The sequence below is a fragment of the Phaethon lepturus genome, unplaced genomic scaffold (genome assembly GCF_000687285.1).
Source record: "Phaethon lepturus isolate BGI_N335 unplaced genomic scaffold, ASM68728v1 scaffold39716, whole genome shotgun sequence".
In the NCBI taxonomy this organism is placed as follows: domain Eukaryota; kingdom Metazoa; phylum Chordata; class Aves; order Phaethontiformes; family Phaethontidae; genus Phaethon; species Phaethon lepturus.
Genome location: NW_010547583.1, coordinates 9,432 through 27,557, shown reverse-complemented (window position 1 = coordinate 27,557; position 18,126 = coordinate 9,432). Strand labels below are relative to the sequence as shown.

General features: G+C 40.1%; 1 protein-coding gene across 1 annotated transcript; it reads left to right on the top strand.

Annotated features, from left to right (window-relative positions):
• Positions 1 to 4,075: 4,075 nt before the first annotated feature.
• On the top strand, positions 4,076 to 7,864 carry LOC104622809 (mitochondrial 2-oxodicarboxylate carrier-like; the record flags this gene model as incomplete). Its single annotated transcript, XM_010289692.1, has 3 exons — positions 4,076 to 4,257; positions 5,073 to 5,125; positions 7,720 to 7,864. Coding segments are annotated over 3 exons (306 nt in total), but the record flags the coding sequence as incomplete, so codon positions are not given.
• Between the last annotated feature and the right edge of the window lie 10,262 nt (positions 7,865 to 18,126).

The window sequence follows — 18,126 nt, the reverse complement described above, 5'->3', positions numbered from 1 at the left end:
ATTATTATTATATTATTATTATTAATTGTTCATGCAAATTGTCAGGAACTGGCATTCTCCTTATCCAGTAAGCATTAGTTTTATGTAGGGAACTTATCTACAAGGTACTCAGTACTAAAACATGTTTGTAAAAGTATTCTTTCTCATAAGATATGTACCTCCAGCAACTGAAAAATAAAGTGAAAAGATCTCAAGACAAACATCCAAATATTGAAGTAAACAAGCTTCAGTTAGACAAATTTATTGATTTTTTTTTTTTTTTTTCTTAAAGATAGGGTTAAATTATAAGTGTCTTTGCAACACATTCTACCGCTTTTACTCAGACTGCACAGGACCTTACGAGGGAAAAACAGCTAGTATGCCTGAGTGTCTTTGTGGTCAGGTTTCTAAAGAATATTATTGATGTCAGTGGACTGTCCACGTTCTCTATTTCTGCTTATTTCAAGCAACCTACCTTAGGGACTTTGAGCCATTCCTTTGAAGGTACTTCTCTCCACCGCATAGGTGAGTGTGGTGTCCTACCTTTGAACCCTTGGATTGCACCTAAGATGCGTGTTTAAATCAGTACAAATATATCTACTATGGTGAGTCATTATCTATTCTACAACAATTTTTCAGTTATTGTGAAAAAATCAAATGAGCTGAGTTCCAAGCTGTGCCATTACCAAAGGGTTATTTCATTGCTGGATTAATATCTATGCTGCTTATTGAATTAAGTGACCTTCCTTCAGTGCAGATGAAGATAGTCTGGAAGCTTTTGACTGAGGTCAAAGATTTAGACAGAGCTTTTTTACAAAGTGCCCAGCAAATAAGTGGTAGGGTAGGGAAAGGAAAGCCCAGGGCTTTGGAGACTGAAACTGATAAATTAAAACTGTCTCCAGTGGGTGACACTCTTGCATATGGGTGTGTATGTGCTAGATTTAGGGCTAGAATTTTCTGTTGCTAGAAACCAGGGAATATAAAAGAAGAAATTAAACAGCATGCGATTCAGGAGGAACTTACGGAGTCTCCACAAAATGTTATGATAGGAGTAATGAAGTACAAAAAACAGAGAGATAACATCTCCAATTTTTTTCTTCCAAAGAAAGCAGGGAAATCCAGCAGGACATGCCTAGATATGGCATTTATTAGTGGCTGCTCACAGGGCAGGGACTCAGGTGTACAGGAAATGTGATTGTGAAGAACACGTAAAAAGGTGAGATGATCACAGGTTACATTATCCAACCACACCAAAGTCATTCCATTGTGAATAAGCAAACTGGTGTTTCACTTCCTTGTGGTATACTGTTCTGTGGTGTGGCATCATTTACAATCAAGTTTCTGTTGTATATGTTCTGCTTATACTATAAAAAATTGCCTTTGCTTAAAAATAGAACTCACATATGTTTTTCCTCCAGTTCTACCATTTATGAAAGCAAGAGGAGCTTGTCAGAATCTTTTTTAATAGTGTACGACATATGAAACATATAATATTTGGTCAGTGAACCGCATGGTGCAGAAGTTAGTGACAATAACGTAATGGTATCTGCCTCTGCTAGCCAGTCGCAGCATTAGCAATAGACAGATACCTTGTCCTTGCATCACCTTTCACAGGATCCTCGACGTTAGGAGTATTTTGGCACTGTCCATGGGGTAGGAAAAGGACTTCCAGTGTAAAAAGACAGACGCTGCTTCCTGATAGCACCAACTTGCATCTACCTGGTAGACAGCCAATGTTCCTTTGTCCATGTAAGTGTTGTAGACAGAGGCATAAATTATGTTTGGAAATCTCTTTTTTCAATTGGAAACATTAGCGCAGTAAAATGCCACTAAGCTATGCTTTTAGAAAAAATAACTTTTTAATTATTTTTAACAACTAAATTTATTTTGAATCTGTTATAAGAATGAAATGACCCAGATATTACAATGACGAATGTCATAGAAAAATCTTTCCCATGAGATAGATAATAAAAAATCAAGTTACATAGCAAAACTAGTGTATACCATAGCACATTTGGTTAGAATCCAGTTTTGCAAATGGGCACAATGCTGCCTTTCAACTTTTTTTGTGTCAGAAATACTGGAATAGAAATAAACCAATTTGATATAATTTCCCTTTACTTGTGTTAGTGCAGTCTCAGGTTTTAATAGATGCTCCTTTGATTGGACACCCACTGTATCCTATACTCTGTGGCACTCTCAATCATAAAGCAGGCAACTCTGGCATAGGGAATTCACCAAAATACGAAAATGCTCAATCGTTCAATTATAAAGGATTTGTCAGGAGCAGCAAGGCTTGAAATTCAATGTTTAAAGTAAATATTTTTGCCTGCCATGTATAGCCTAGCCCAGAGGGCAGCCCGCTGTGCTTGGCGCTATGGAAGACAGTGTCCTCGTGCCAAATTGCGTGACAAAAATACTTCAGACCGTTCTGGACTATGAAAAGGCAGCAGAGCAGTGGTAGCCTCCTCACTGCAGCCTGGTTTGAGGAGGTTAGTACAATCTGGAATAGTACGTAGCTCTCAGGTATGGGTATAACCATACGCCTGCAGCCGGGAGCTGGGTAGGCACCATGCTGGAACGGGGCTGCCATACTGCTGCCCCTCAGACTTCAAGAGGGGTTCTTTTTTCTTCTCTGGATACCAGAAACGTTGGCTTTATTTTATTTCCATTTAAACCACTGTCAGCATGTACAGAACAAACAGAAATTCGCTACTAAGTGTTTTGCTGATAAAGTCTCGCAATTCTTTATGTGCCACAAGCCATTCTAATTTTAAAAGGTATTACCGGTATGTTTCATATTTTGTGAAATCAAGGTGTTGAGTTTTTCTGCAAGTAGTAAAAAGCTCTGTTGATTTTGACATTTCTCTCTAAACACCTGTATGGACTTCGTCCAATGCGTATTATGGAAGTTTTAATTTATGTTCCTTGTTACTAATCTGGAAGGGAAAACTTCTTCATTGTTCCTTTTCTCAGTCACAAACGTACATGTTTAGAAAACAAAGAACTCACTCTTTCATTTTAATATTGTGCTGATTTTGTAACATGGCAAGATCATCTGTTATTTTACTGATGATTTTGCTGATGAAGTACCTTCATGAAAAAAACGGAACTGCATATATTGAGTCTTCTGCAGTGTCCTTGCTGTTGAAGACTAATAGCAAAAAAATTATGTGCATAGGAAATGCACTGGAACACACTTCCCCATGACTTCCACTACTTAGAAAAATAGGATTAGACTTGCTTCAGGAGACTTTGACTCCCAGATAAACTCTGAGTTATTTGATGTCACAGAAAACGCCAAGGTAGGAGGTCTTTCTAAAAGATCAAATAAAACCCGCTGGCCTGTGAACTGTGAGTGAGCAAAGAAGGTTTTAGATGCACTTCTAACCTGCTTCTAACTTTTACTGTGAATATATGGTAGGGTTCAGAAACAATCTGTTGTAAATTCTTCGTCCAATTAGCTGAGTGAGTTACCACCGTCTATAATGCGCAGAACATGGAGGCTCTTTTGCAGTTGCGCCGAGTTGGATTGTTAATAACAGGAAGCTAGCACTTCTCAGTACAGTGGATCAGCTACATGTGAAAATAAATGTAAAAAACCTGGAGGGGAATGGCAGCAGACTGAGATTAGCCTTTATTTAATTTAGCATTTGGGGGTCCAACACACAAATGAGCGTTTTAGTAGGCTTCATGGTGGAAGTTGCTGTCATTTGTAAAATATTCTGGCCAATTAGCTAATAGTGTGCTTGGATTTCTCCTGTTTTGATACAGTAATACTAAGTACATTGTGAAGCCCAATTATACAAATCATCCCCATATGCCATACCAGTCTTTCTTTATGAACTGTGTTTATAAATCCTGTGTGAGGAAATGTGTACTTCAGCAATTTAGACCATGTGTAAAAACATAGCCAATAGGATTGTCAAGAAAACAAGTTCCAGCATAGGAAATCCTAATGTGTTCCGCTAAAATAACACGAGTGTGTTGTGTTGTGTGAGTTTTCTGATTAAATACATAGTACTTTATAGTGCTTAACCTGCACAGGTCCTTCCATTTCCCTTTTTATTCTTTCTTTCTCTCTTTTTTGTTGTAGGATCCGAATTTGGAGTTTTTGAGGAAATTTGGAATTGGGCTAGTCTCAGGAACAATAGCCTCAATTATTAACATTCCTTTTGATGTTGCAAAAAGTAGGATTCAAGGACCACAGCCAGTTCCTGGAGAGATCAAGTACAGAACCTGTTTTAAAACTATGGCAACAGTCTATAAAGAGGAAGGGTAAAACATTCTTATTTTAATAAATGTCCAGACCTCTGTTTTAGTTCATATGGGTCCATAAAACCATGTTGTTATATTTCAGATTTGACAAGGAACATTAAGCCACCCTGAACTCCCGTATCAAAAGAGCACAAAGTAACATTTTGAAAATGTATTTAAGAATTACAAGAAGATATCCTCCTACTCCATGTGATCTTTTACAAAAGACTTACAAGATGATTACTAGGTTGTCAAAATTTATGTTCCACAAAAAAAATGCTTTGTGTATCTCGTGTAATTTTTTCAACTCTTCATTTTGTGAGAGGAAAATATCAACAGAAAACAATATATTTTCCAATTTCATCTAATTGTAATTATTCAGACCTCTACCTTTAAAATGACTGCTGAAATAATTAAATTGGGGACAGATCCCTGTGGCAATAACGTTTTCCAACTTTTTAAAATATTTCTCAAGTGGGGACTGAGTTGTAGCTTTGATATTCAATTATAGCAGTCATTTTGTCCATGTATGCAGCTGTTGTTAACAGACTTGTCTTGAAAGTAAAACCATCTCGCTGATTAAAGTCATATTTCTGATTGGCTAGGTTCACAACGTAGCTTTTGTGACTGAACATTGATTAACTTTTTCTCTTCATCTGATCTGCCTCTGTAAAATGTTAAAATCCAGATACGGTCTGCTATTGAACATGTGTAATTTCAAATAATTGCTTCTAAGTGCTCTGCCAGCATTTTAACAAACACATGCTAAAATTCCATTTTTCTTTTAGCGCAAGAATATTGTTTGAAATGTTTTGTTTGTTTCTCTTCTGCTACAGATTTCTGGCTCTGTACAAAGGCTTGGTTCCCAAGATCATGAGGCTTGGTCCAGGTAATTTTCCCTCTGTCACTTCTATATTGCTTTTTTTCCTTCCTTTCTCTTCCTGTTTTTCCATGTCTTGACAAAATGTAGCAAGTATCAGTCAAATAAATGAAACAGTGTGCCAGAAATAATCAAAACCTCTTTCATCTTTGAATGACTTCTTCTGATAATAGCATCATCTAATAGTATCATAGACGGATTTTGCTAAATATGTGTCTTAAAAAATCATTTACACATACACATCAGATGATTGCAGATCCAAGTAACTGCTGCATTGTGCAATTACTTTATTTGTGAACAAGCCAAATGCACCCATGCAAATGCCAGAACTGTAAAACCTGTGGAAGTGTTTCTTAAAGCTGTTCTATTCCTTCTAATGTGATTTTTTTGGTTTCACTTTGACTGTTCTGTACCAATGTAAAGTCACCTTAAAATGCAGGTTAGAGTCCCGCCAGTATAAATGCTCTCAACTAGTCGAGGCATAGCCCAAACACATCAAATTCCAGTTACTTTCTTCTCCCATGCTCTGCAGGGGCTGTAAAGAACAGACCCTAAAAGGCCAATAGCATGAGCTGGGAAGAGACTTGCATGACCCTGGAAGACTAAAAGGATAAGGATAGCTTAAAACTGGGTTTGTTGGTTGACCCTTTCTCACTAGTTGATACGCCAAATGCGGGAGAGCAGTGGTTGAGAGCTAGATCTTTTTCGACTTTTAGTCTACTGTTCCCTGACTGGTTTTGATTAATCATGAAAGCGGAGCACCGGGCCCTTAGACTTTGCCAGCCCACAGAGGCAGTCTGTGTCAAAAGAGCAGAAGCCCAGATTTGAACAGTATCCCGTTCCCGTGAAATTGTATTTCCAATTGTGCAAGGTGGTTTAATAGGCAAGAACACACATGGTTAAAAGCAAGTAGGTACAGAGTCTGCTCTGCAGTATAAAGGAGGCATTAGGTTTGTCTGTAAATGTTTGCATATCCAATCCGTCTGGCTAAGTGCTAGACCATGCCTGGTTACTGTGCAGGGCAAGGGAAGAAGGTGGGGAGGGGAAACAAGGCAGCTAGGCATAACTCCGGGGCTAAAAGCCTTTTCCCTTAAACTCCAAAGATACTGGATTACATACAGGACAAAGAGAAGGCAAGGTTTCGCTTCCCCGGTACCCATCAGCACAGCAGATTTTGGAATAAAATTTTCCATCTTACAAATGACTATGCATTCTGGCCCAGCTCCAGAAAATCAGTTGTATGTGCACTGTGTTTTAAACACTTTTGTAGTCCCATTGACTAGTACATAGATTTGGCTTTCCGATGAAACACTAATGCAATCTTTATTGTGACTGGAAAGGTAATTCCTTCTTTCAACACGTGAATGCTCTGGGGAAAAGAGATACGCAAACAGATCACATAGTATGAGAATTGGAATCAGCCTTGATTTGAGTTCACATCACATCTTAGACATTGTGTCTATGATTTGTCCGTCAAAGCCTTTTGCAAGCTTTCGCTCTGCCTAGCTGTCTGTGAGTTGCTGTTCGTAGACGATTTCAAGTCTGATGATGGCTCGTTAGAATAAATAACATGGAAAACTCATGAGGTTGTTCTGTGTGCCTGGTTGTCCAAGCCTATCTATCTCATCTATCTAGAAAGGTCAGCCTAGTTCAGCAGAAGACTTGTTTGTCAGAGGTGCCACGCTAACCTGCTAACTGAGCCAACAGGCAAAGGCAAAGGAAAGAAAATATTTGTGCCCCAGTGCTGGCACCTACAAGTAGGACGTTGTAACACACTTTTACTCCTGCAGCCTGGAATCTGATTCTCTTGCCCCATCTTCTTCAACTAGAAGCTTCTCTATATGCTTAGTTATATATATACACCTTCTGAAATGTTCCCTTCTTTAGCTCATACAGCAATTACAGGCTCGTTACAGAAGGATTTTATTCTGGCTTCACTAAGACAGACACTTCTTCACAGTAAAGACACTTTATGGCATTCAAGCTGGGATTTTGTACTCTTATCAGTTCTAGCAGGTAGTGCCATTTCATCACATCAAAACTTCGCCTGTGGATTCATAGCCAGGTACAGGCACAGGGAGGTTATAGTCATTTCAATGCTGTCATCTTCCGCTTTAGACATGGTAAACAAACAGCTGAAGACCTTTCTTGAATCTTACCTGGAAGCATTTTCATCACCCTGGTGATGAATCTATGTCATTCCACCACTCAGGTTGCTCTTTCATGGCCAAATCTAACTCTAAACAAACACACAAATATACAGATTAAAAGCTTCACTTGTAAAAGAACAAAGAAAAATATTAATCTTGAAAAAAATGTTAGGAAAAATCACACTAAGGGTGATTTTTATTTCATACGTATATATAATATATATATTAAAATATATGTAATAAAGCTTATACAAGCTTTATGGTCTGATATTAAGTAAAATTGATATGGTTTAAGAACTGGTGAATTTTTAATGAATTAGGGAATTAGTAGAAGTATTCATTTTGCAAATAAGGCTTTGCCATAACCTGGTTTAGATTACACACTACAAATGTTCTACAAAATCTTGAAAATACTGAATTTTATATGTAGTAAAATAATATCTTTTCTTCCAGGTGGTGCAGTGATGCTTTTGGTTTATGAATACGTTTATGCATGGCTTCAGGACACAGCTGATCACAAGTAGCGCTTCTGAAAAACGTACTCTTTAAAATAATATGCATTCTAAAATACATGTTAATAAAGTAAAAGTGATTCTCACCCTTTATAGTGTTGAATGCCCTCAGATTACACTGATCTTAATACAGTTCAAAACAAATTTGGTCTTCAGGTCCTGATCCAAGAAAATATTTAAGCACATGTTTTTCTGTAAGTGCGTAAGTAAATAGCACGGTTGGTATTTGTAATTGTTGTACTGGATCAAGAGAAAATATAAAGGAGACATAGGAACAAGTTAGTTTTTTAAGGACAAACTGAAAATTCTGGACACTGAATTATACTATATAGTCAATACACTTTTAAAAAAAAAATTTCAGCTGAAGTGGCAAGATAGATAGTAACTTCCAGGGGGTTTTGAAGAAAAAAATGTATTAATGCTGGGGGGCCAGATACTAGTGTAAACTGACAGTTCCGTTGACTCCAGGTTAAGAACATGACCCATACTCTGCAAACTCTTACGTCAATCTTGGGTCCAGTTTCAATTGAGTACAGTACGATTTCAACATTGATAGAAGAGCTTCCTAAGTTGTTGGGAGTTAGGATAGAAAAAAGACAGCACAACTAGCCACAACCTTACTGTTAAAAGTTCTATTTCTTCTTAGCCATATATATCGTATAAATCTCACTCAGGTCATAGAAGATACTGAAAATAATTCGTCTGAATCAAGTTACATGAAAGTGCAAAACAACTGTGGGAAGCATAGAAGTAATGAGTAAATAACTGAGCAGAAAAAAATACTTTTAGGCATATGAGATTTTACTGTGAGTTTTTTATTCACCTTCATATACTATTGCTGAAAGAGTTGTCCTGTGATAAAAATGCTCAATGCACCTTGACTGCCCCATTAGCCTTTCATTACCACTGTGGGTTAGAGAAACAATGTTCTAGGTTGATAGCACATATGCAGTCGTAATTAGCTAGCCATATACCTCAAAGAAATGCACCTTTCTATAAATAAAAAATGTTGGTCTAAAGCTAAAATTGTTGCTTTTCCCAGTCACTGTAAATATAAATAAAATGTCAGTGATGTACTCCTGTCTTTACTAGCCATTCTAACTAGCTCTGTGAAATATGATAATTTCTGCTGTGCTGGCTGAAGACATAGTTTCGGTTTATGCAGTTGTACCACTCCACAGTTTCCTTTCAATAAATTTTTAAATAATTTAAAATTACACATTATTCTGTTATAAAAACATTCCCATTATCTAAACTGGGTTTGTTGTCAAATGAATGCATATCTTGCAATTACTGGAAGTTTCTGTATCACCCCATACTACATTCACACTGTTAACTTTAAACGTTCTTCCTCTTAAGGTGGAACAAACCTTTTTCCCAGCAATCCTGAAGAAATATCTTTCCAGTTTGTTACTTGAAAATGACAGTTCACATGTGAAGTCTCGTCTCACGAGTGTTTTTAATGCATTAGAAAAGCAACAAAAAGCTAAAAATAGAAATGCATTCTCAGCGCTTTCAAGGATGCTTGTACTGACATGCTCAACAAACCTCTCTTGACTAAATTTGACAACAGTAACTTCTCATACCTATGCTACTTCATAGCTAAAATCAATAAAATTAGCTGTTACGGTTTACAATTTTAAGGCAAATGTTCCTCATTGTTGCATTTCATCATCAGTACTTAGCCAAAGAGAAGACACTACTAAGATACTTTTGAAAATTAAAAGCAAAATGCTTTATAATTAGTTTTTTATTAATTTAGAGCATTCAAAATATAAAAATAAAAGGCTTTAAACGTACTGTATATACATATATAGCCTTCGGTTTTACATCCTTTCCAACATGATTTTTTTTCACTTAATAGCTCAGCCTGATCTTTGATAAAAAGAGAATGATTAGAAAGCAGAAAACACAGCATTGTTTTAGAAAACAAACCCATGAACATGCCAGCCCAATCCCCCATCGCTCCTGGTGTAATATGGGATCTGATTCAGTTTTACACTGGAGGTCTTCTGTACCAGGACCATGCAAACACAGTGGGGCTGTCATAGAAAGGACTATTAAGCTTCACTGATTTCTTTGAAAACATTTGGCACTCTGGGAATGGAGTGTAGGCTTTTCAGATTTAAAACTTAAATTCTGCAATCACATATACTGCATATTTCCCAAATTAATCCATTCACCTCAGCAGGTTCACTCCAGATTTATACCCCTCTACCTGACAGCAGCAGCTAACTCTTGTTTATTATTTAAAAAAAAAAAAAAAATCCCTTTTTCTCCTTTGTTTATTGTAAAGTGTCTTAAAGTTGTGTGGCTAATAAGCTAACGTTGTCTTTTTCAGTTTACCCATGAGTATAAGCAGGAAAAAAAGTTCTTGGGCAAAGGAGCATTCTGTGTCGTAGGTTTACGTTTTTTAAAAAAAAAAAATTGTTATAAAAATTCATACCAAAAAAATCCATCACAGGCAGTTACCAAGGGCCAAGGTCAGGTACCTTTGCCCACTCTGAGCAACACTTTCTGCATACAGCCCCACTGACTCTGCGCTCGGGGGTAAGGTATTATATACGGCAGGCAGATGTGTCAAGAGCTGTACCTAAACCAATGCAAAACAAAAACAGTTCATGATGGTGTGTTCCCACGTGAGGAATAATTAACATCACGTCTTGTCCTTGCTTTATAAATTATCCTGATTTAGCTGAAGACAAGATAATGCAAACAGCTGATAACAAGCTACGGATCTGTTTCTCTAAGTATCTCCCAAAACACGCTAATGCCTCATGGGAGTCTCAGAAAAGATGACTTTTATTCCAGAAATGACCTTTTGTTGCTCAGGAATATTTTGAAAACTTTTAACAGTGGCACAATTCGTTACAGGCTTACGAATTCTTGGCGTTCAAAAAGCTGTGCTCTGGAAGGCTTCTCTTTTTTCTCTCTTTTTTTTTTTTTCCCTTTGATGTACCTTGTTTGTGGTGTGTAGGTAACAATGGGTAGACTTACTCAATAAGTCTATAATCCAGTAAAACAACTAGGTTGAAAGCTAAAATCGTGGTGCCAACTTAATTATTTATTGACGCATGAACTATTTCTTATCTTATTTTTCCTCCATTTTATTTTTAGTGAAGAGCTTGTCTAGATTTAAACCGATTTCTTTTTCATGGTGTTAAGGCTCCTCTTATTTCAGCTACAACTGCATAAAGGCAGAATAACGTCCATCACATCACTAACGGTGTGGCAGGGTGGAAATGCACTTTGTGTGCGCGTTACCTTTAGTGGTTTCAAAGAAACATTCTTTAAAAAGTGTTCTACCGAATAGCAAGGTTTTCGGCATCTCGTAAAGCTAAACAGCTGCCGAATGCCATTGCTGTCCTGAGGCTGAAGAATACGGGATCTCATCCGAGATCAGATCTTTCTTTCCTTAGAGCCATAATACAATACCTGTGTTCCTTATAGAAGTACAGTTCCGTTAACTGGTTTTTAATGCAAAAAGCAAAGGTGGCAGCAACCAGCTGAGTCCATCTGTATTTCAGTGGAAATACTGTATGCAACATTTGTACTGGTTAGTTAGATTATTATGAAAATTTCTCAGTGATGAAAGCTGAAAATCCACAAAGAGAGGACAATATTTTAAGAGGGAACTGTATTTTACCTTCCCACTGAATGAATGTTTAATATGGTATGCAGATAGATAGAGCAATATTTGAAGAATGACATTTTCTCCTCTGTTTTAACTATGTCTAGTGTAATTTAGGTTATTGCACAACATCTATAAAAATACACAATATATTAAAATTCTATGAAAGATATGAAAAGTCACACCAGGCTTAATTTTTTTTTTCATGTTCATATTCTGAACATACCTACAGCATGTGGAAAGCATTCTGGAATAATAGTCAGAACTTTATTATTGCCCAAGGAAAACAGGAAAATTTTCAAAGATCAGAACGTCAGCTCTCTTGGGATTAAAGTTTAAAGCAAAATAACTGGCACAGAGTACTTGCCACTAGATACAGAAATGTAGAAAGAGAATTTGTTAATATTAAATAATATCTGTGTTCGTAGCACCACCACCAGTTTACCTAAAAGGAAAAAAATGCTTCAGAACAACAATGTAAACTTTACGAAGAGCCATAATTTACATTCATTAAAGCAGAAATTAAAGGCGACTTCCTCTTAAAAAAAATTACAACATAATCTTGGGGCTGAAACTGTTGGACACAAGTGAGCCGGCAATGACGATACAATTCTATTGCTCAGCGGGTTTGCTGACTGGCATGGCTTTGTAAGCAGCTCTGCACAGGTTGCACACTAACAGCATTTTTCTCTACAATCTTCGGTTTTGTTCAGATATTTTCCACCCATTCCTGTTTGTACAATGAACGTGGATGTAGTGTTTCATGAATCTGAGAGGCTGGCTATAGCTGGGGAGAGTTACTTGGCTGGATTTCTGCCTTTGAATCTTCTGCTAAAGAAATAACTGTATTTCATGAGAAGTTGAAGCCTCCACTGTAGGCACAAAAACACGATGGAAAAAAACTTACTTAAACCTCATCACCTGAGGCTATCACCCCACCACGCAAAGACACAGAAAATAGCTAGAAAGTCACCTTTCTAAATTTAAAAAAAAAAAAAAGTAGACATAAATGTACTGGAAGGTGAAAACAAATGCTGTCAAAAGCCTATATTTACAAGTGGATAAAAACACAAAGGTATTACTACTGCCTGATGATGGCAACATGCCAGAAGAATCTGAGAGACGCATATTGCCTTCGTTCTATATTTGGTTACCAAAACCCAACAAAACAACCAAAAAAGTGATCTCTCAGTAGCAGGGGATTGTATAACCTCATCGACGAACGGGTTGTTTCTCTAGGCAATTGGAGTTTCTCTCCATTTAGCCACCTTTGCTGACTCGAGGCATAGCAGAATTTTCTGTGGTGATTTTTCTTTATTGATTTTTTACACAAATCTTAATAACAATTGCACATTTAGAAAGTCTGTGATGATTAAGAATAAATACGTGTGGTTTGACCAGGAAGAGAGTGGGACAAGGCTCCATGAGCCCTCTGAGGGATGCAAGGTCTTTCCTTAAAGAGCACAACACCACACTTCCTTCAGTTTCTGATGTCGTCTTCAGCTCTTTCAACCCCAAAAGCCTTTCGGGAGGCAAGTCACGAGGAGAAATGCCAGATATCACTGGCACAAAGAGGGCAGTCCATGAGCCAGGCTCAGGGAACGACCAGCCAGCGAGCTCCTGGTGGTCCTGGACCGGCTCCTGCATCAGAGCGCAGAGGCCGTGACGGAGTGGCTGCCCTCCCTGGCCGTCTGCATGCCCTTGAACGCCAGCGAGGTGGGGATGTCGCAGCTGTGAGGGGACAGCGGGGTGCCTGCAGCGTGCTGCCAGCCGTGGCTGGCCATGTAGCCGGACGGGGTGGCACTGTACGTCATGTAAGGTGACACTTGGGCTGGTGTGGCGTAGGGAGGCATGGCTGGTGCCGACACAAAACTGCTGACAGCTGGGAGGCCGTTGGGTGCCTGAAAGGAAAGGGAAAAATGTTTCTAAGAGAGGAAGACACAGCAGATCTGCCATAAAAGAAACTGCCCTCAGATGCTACTGAGGATTTGCACAAGAACCAGGGCCAGTGATGCCGGTGGGACACCCAGAGAGCCACGCATAACCACTCCCCCAAATTTCAGGGTCACAGTGACCCCCTTGTGCTTTGCTTTTAAGAGCAGATACCCCGCACCAGCCCTGCACACCTCTTCCAGCAGCCTGTCCCAGACAGGGACCAGTAGCAGATGTTTAAGGAACACACAGGGAGAGCAGGGCAGGGGCTGCCAGGCCCCCCATGCAGATACCCACAAGCTGTTGTTCAGGGACTCCCTGGTTGCATCTAATCATTACGTTTGAGAGCTACTGCTGGAGCTGTTTGCGATGAGTTTGGCCCCTCTCTCTTGTTGAGCACCTTCATCCTCTTGGCAATGAGTCCCATGAGTCGGAGCGGGTGGGCCAGTACCTATTGACCCCTTCCCCAAATTTCGCGTGGGGTGTTGGCCGCTGTGGCGAGTCCCTGGCAGGTAGTGCTGTGATGGTTTAAGCTGGGTGTACGGTGACCACGGCCATACCAGTGGCAGGAGAGACGGACCCATCCCGGCGCCTCACCTACCCCAGCCCCAAAGGAGGGTGGGCTCAGCCCTGAGCGGCCGCGGGCAGGCGCGGGCACGGATCCCGCAGCAATGCTCCCCGGAGCGGAGAGGTAACAAGCAGCTGCGGGGGGTGGGAACATCTTAAACTCTTTGGTAACTGTTTGCTCAGAGCATGAGTCAGAACTATAGTATTATTGTTATTGATGATGTCTTTTAAAAATCTGTTTTCTAGGTGCTTGGGATATAACCTCACAAATGTTCTTTGCTCACAGCTTCTCCTCGTTTCAATAGGGCTTCTGTACACAAAACAATTGCAGGGCTGGGTCCTTTCCTGCGAGCTATTTTCCTGGGTCCTTCCGTAGGCTGGGGAGAAGCGTTTCTATTTAAATAGAGAAGGGAGAGTCCTTCAGTCTGCCACGGTAGGATTTCACAATGAACGACTCCTTATTTAAATAAAAAGTGTTCGGTGGTTTATTTCACACCCTGTAAATGCTTCTTCAGCAGAACAGGTACAAACCAAGATCATTTATCCTGCTTAGGTTTCGATTTGTGTAGTGTTTATGTTTTAGGGTTTGGCGTGGTATTTTTTCCCAGAAAAGTTTCCTATCTGAATATGAAAGAACAGGTATCGCCTCAGCAAATCATGTAGCATCTACCATTTGTGATCACTTGGTAGAATTGGACCTAACCTGGATAGTGCAGAGTTAAGAAATAAAACGGATTTTGTTTCTGCTAAAACTTCACATGATGTTAACATTTCACTTGTTCGATTCCTGTCTGGATTGCACCTGCCAAAATTTCCAGTATTTACCTCCATAAACAGCACTGGCCTGGTTTCAGGCTCATGAGCTTCCTACCAGTGTAACTCACAGTTCCTCTGACTGGACTATCCCCTCATTGCCACCTGGGAAACCAAGCAGTAATCCTGCTGGAGTCAATATAAACCTGTACAGCAATCCAAAACAGCAGGAGACAGTGACAGGCTCCCAGCCACAAGCCTCCAATAGGTATATTAATTAGTACAAAACATACAGCTGCAGCAGCGACGTAATTGTCATTCCAAATCCATAAACACTTTATAGAAGCTGAACTTGCCTTATTCTTTTGAAAATCCAAATATGTGACCTGACCTTCAAGTCCAATTACACGTCCCCTACTGTGTTTCAGAATTACACTTCAGCCTCAGCTCTAAAATATTAGTGTTTGCAACAATGCTAATTAATACAAACCTTCAAATAATTGAACTGTAAATTAAATAACATGGAAAATTATTTCACTGAATTTACTGGAAAGTAAAACGTGTGAGAGGTCCTAAAAAGCTGCTGTTCTCCAAGCTCCCTGCCTCTTCCAGTGTGCAAAGCGCTTTCCAGAAGAATATGAAACAAGAGCACTTCTCTGTTTTTTCTGACAAACAACAACAAAAACCTTTTCACAGAGGCAGTAGAGCCATTAGAACCAGGTTGTAACTCTGGGACATCAAGTGCCACAACCCAGAGGGATCTTGCACAGAGAACCGCAGAAACTCCAAAGGGGTGCTGGAAGGAGAAAAGACCTGCAGCAAGTCCCTGAAGAGTTTCATAGCTGTTGTGGCAGCACAGGGCAGCCAAACCTCCAGCCTCTGAGGCTCAGAAGAGGTTTTTTGGACTCTGCGAGGCCACCCTGCTCCTCCAGGCTTGCCCGCTCCCAAGCGGGCTGGTACCAAGCAGTGGGCTCAAGGGTGTGCCTGCAAGACCCATTTTAAGTAGGATTCCTCACTATGAGTGGTCATGTCCCATGAACCCTTGACCATGCTTTTGAAAGGATTCCTCCTAGGCTGCAGGGCCAGCCCATGTCCCTCCAGCCTCCTGTGTTGTCACTTGCTCGCCTCTACCACATGTGGCTCTGGGAAAGGCCAGAGTCCTTGTTTGCCACAGAGAAGAAGAGAAAATGCTTCCCATGGGCTGTACAGACTGCCATGCTGTAGGACGCTCTCCAACCACTGGCACTCCCTCTCAGAGCCCTTTTCAAATAGGCAGATGCTCTAACTGAGGAATAAGACTGTAAATGCATCCTTCAAAGTTGTGCATAGTGCTGCATTATGCCAAGGCAAAGTACCGCTTGATGCAATCACTTTGCCAAGCACCTCTCCCCACTCCACCATCACAAGCCAAGAGTATATGGGTAGAGAAAGGCAACTTTTGGTCCTCAAGAAATGACTCCCCGCTATATCAAATGCTGTGTCCAGGCTAAAAAGCTCCCTGAGGGTGATGACTGTGTCTGTACATAAATAAAAGAGGGGCCAATTCTTTGGCCCTGAGGATGAGCAGCACCATGCAATACCCAGCCCCACAACTCACCTCTCTTCTGCCAGAAACAGGGTGTCCTCGTCCACGCAGCCTGTTGGGCAGGGTCCCCGGGCTGTACCCTGCCTGACCCCGTGCTGGGGTAGTGGCACAGGCTAGGTCTGTACCAGGCAATGTGCCAACAAGCCACCTCTCTGCTGGTCCACAGACGCTTGAGCCCATGTCCTGGCCTCCTGCACCTCCTACAGACAAGGCTGCCAGGGGTTCCTCAGCAGCCAGAAACGGATCACTTTGCATAATTTGTGGCACATCATGGGAGCTCCTGACCAGCTCACGTTAATGCAGACATCATTGATAAATATTTAAAACAATCATATATATTCCCCTACTTCTGGTTATCATCACGTGGCCTTCCTTATTACGACCTTACGGCACGAAGTAAAACGAAAATCTCTGAACTATAATTATTGGCGAAGCCCTAGTTTGTTACTGAATTACACTGGAGGTGCTACTTGGGTTGTTATTGAGAAAACAGGTGGGACCTGACTAAAGATTCACTAGCTTTTGTAAAAGCTTAATTTAAAAGAATACCTACCCTGATTTATAACAGACAGAACAAGCCTTTTACCCACCCCTCCCCCTTTACTTAAATTACAGCTGCGATAACTGATGTTTTTATAGTTTCTAACTGCTTTGAATGTGAGAAAGGCCTTGCCCTAACTACTTAGGGCAGTTGTGTAGGGACCGCCAGTTGTGACCTGTCAGAGGCCACCAGTGCTGGAAAGCTGTTGTTGCTGAATAAATGAATCGTTCCAGTGCTACAAAGCTTTACCACTCAAAACCATGATGATGTGGATGCCAGTAGGTGCCTTCAGCCAAGCAGGCAGCACTGGGATGGGTAAGGACCGGCCCGGCACAAAGTGCACTTCTGCTTCAGGGCAGCTTTGAGCCATACCCACAGGCCTCCTCTGATCCAAATTTAAAGCTCAGGGGACAGAGAAAAATTCACCTTATGTGATTTAAATACTATTCTACTTTAAAAAAAAATACTGATTTTCATCTCTGACTTTCATCAGTGAAGGACTTGACCCAATAATTTTAACCGCAAGCGTTTTTACTTCTAAACAGCTTTAGATACAATACGTAGGTTATCAGAAGGGTTGAATCTTGTCTGTCAATCTGGCACTTTTTACAAACATGACATTCACTTAAAATAAATGGAGGGGATTAAGTTCCATGACCCTGTATATACTGGATGAATAATTCATCCTGCACTATTTCAATCAGAGGAAATGAACACCAAAATCTAAACATTCATAATTAGGAGTGTGAGAACCCCATGGTGTTTATGGATTTTTAAAACCCTTAGAACTTGTTTTAAGTGCAGAGCTTCTTGAACCTGGTTTTTAAGTTTTATAAATATTTTTTCTCTTAATTTAAACCATTGCTTTTCAAGGGAAATCTAATTTTTTAAAACAAACAAACAAACATGTAGTTCTAACTGAACAAGAACCTCCTCTGTGCAAATGATAAGGGTTCCTGCTTGAAAGCGCTTACTGTCTGGCTTCTACAAAGACTGGAAAGAAACATTTGCTCTGAATTGCTGCTTCTATCAATGTTTTGAGACAACTGATGGAATAAGTATTTCCAAATTTTAGAGCTTTGTTCTAAAACTAGAACACGACCACCCACCGATCTGCAAATTCAGCTAAACATGTTCTCGCAAAGCTACCTGCAAAACAACAGTGGTTGGGTCAGGATCACAAGCTGGGTCTGGTGCCTTTCTGCTGAGTTATTGCTGATATGCACCAGTGCCAGTGAAAGGAATATCCAGGCCAGAATTCAACGCCAAGGTGGACATAAAGTCTCGCTTTAAGTCAACATAAAATGATGCTGCTGAAACAAATGGACCGCCTGTATTT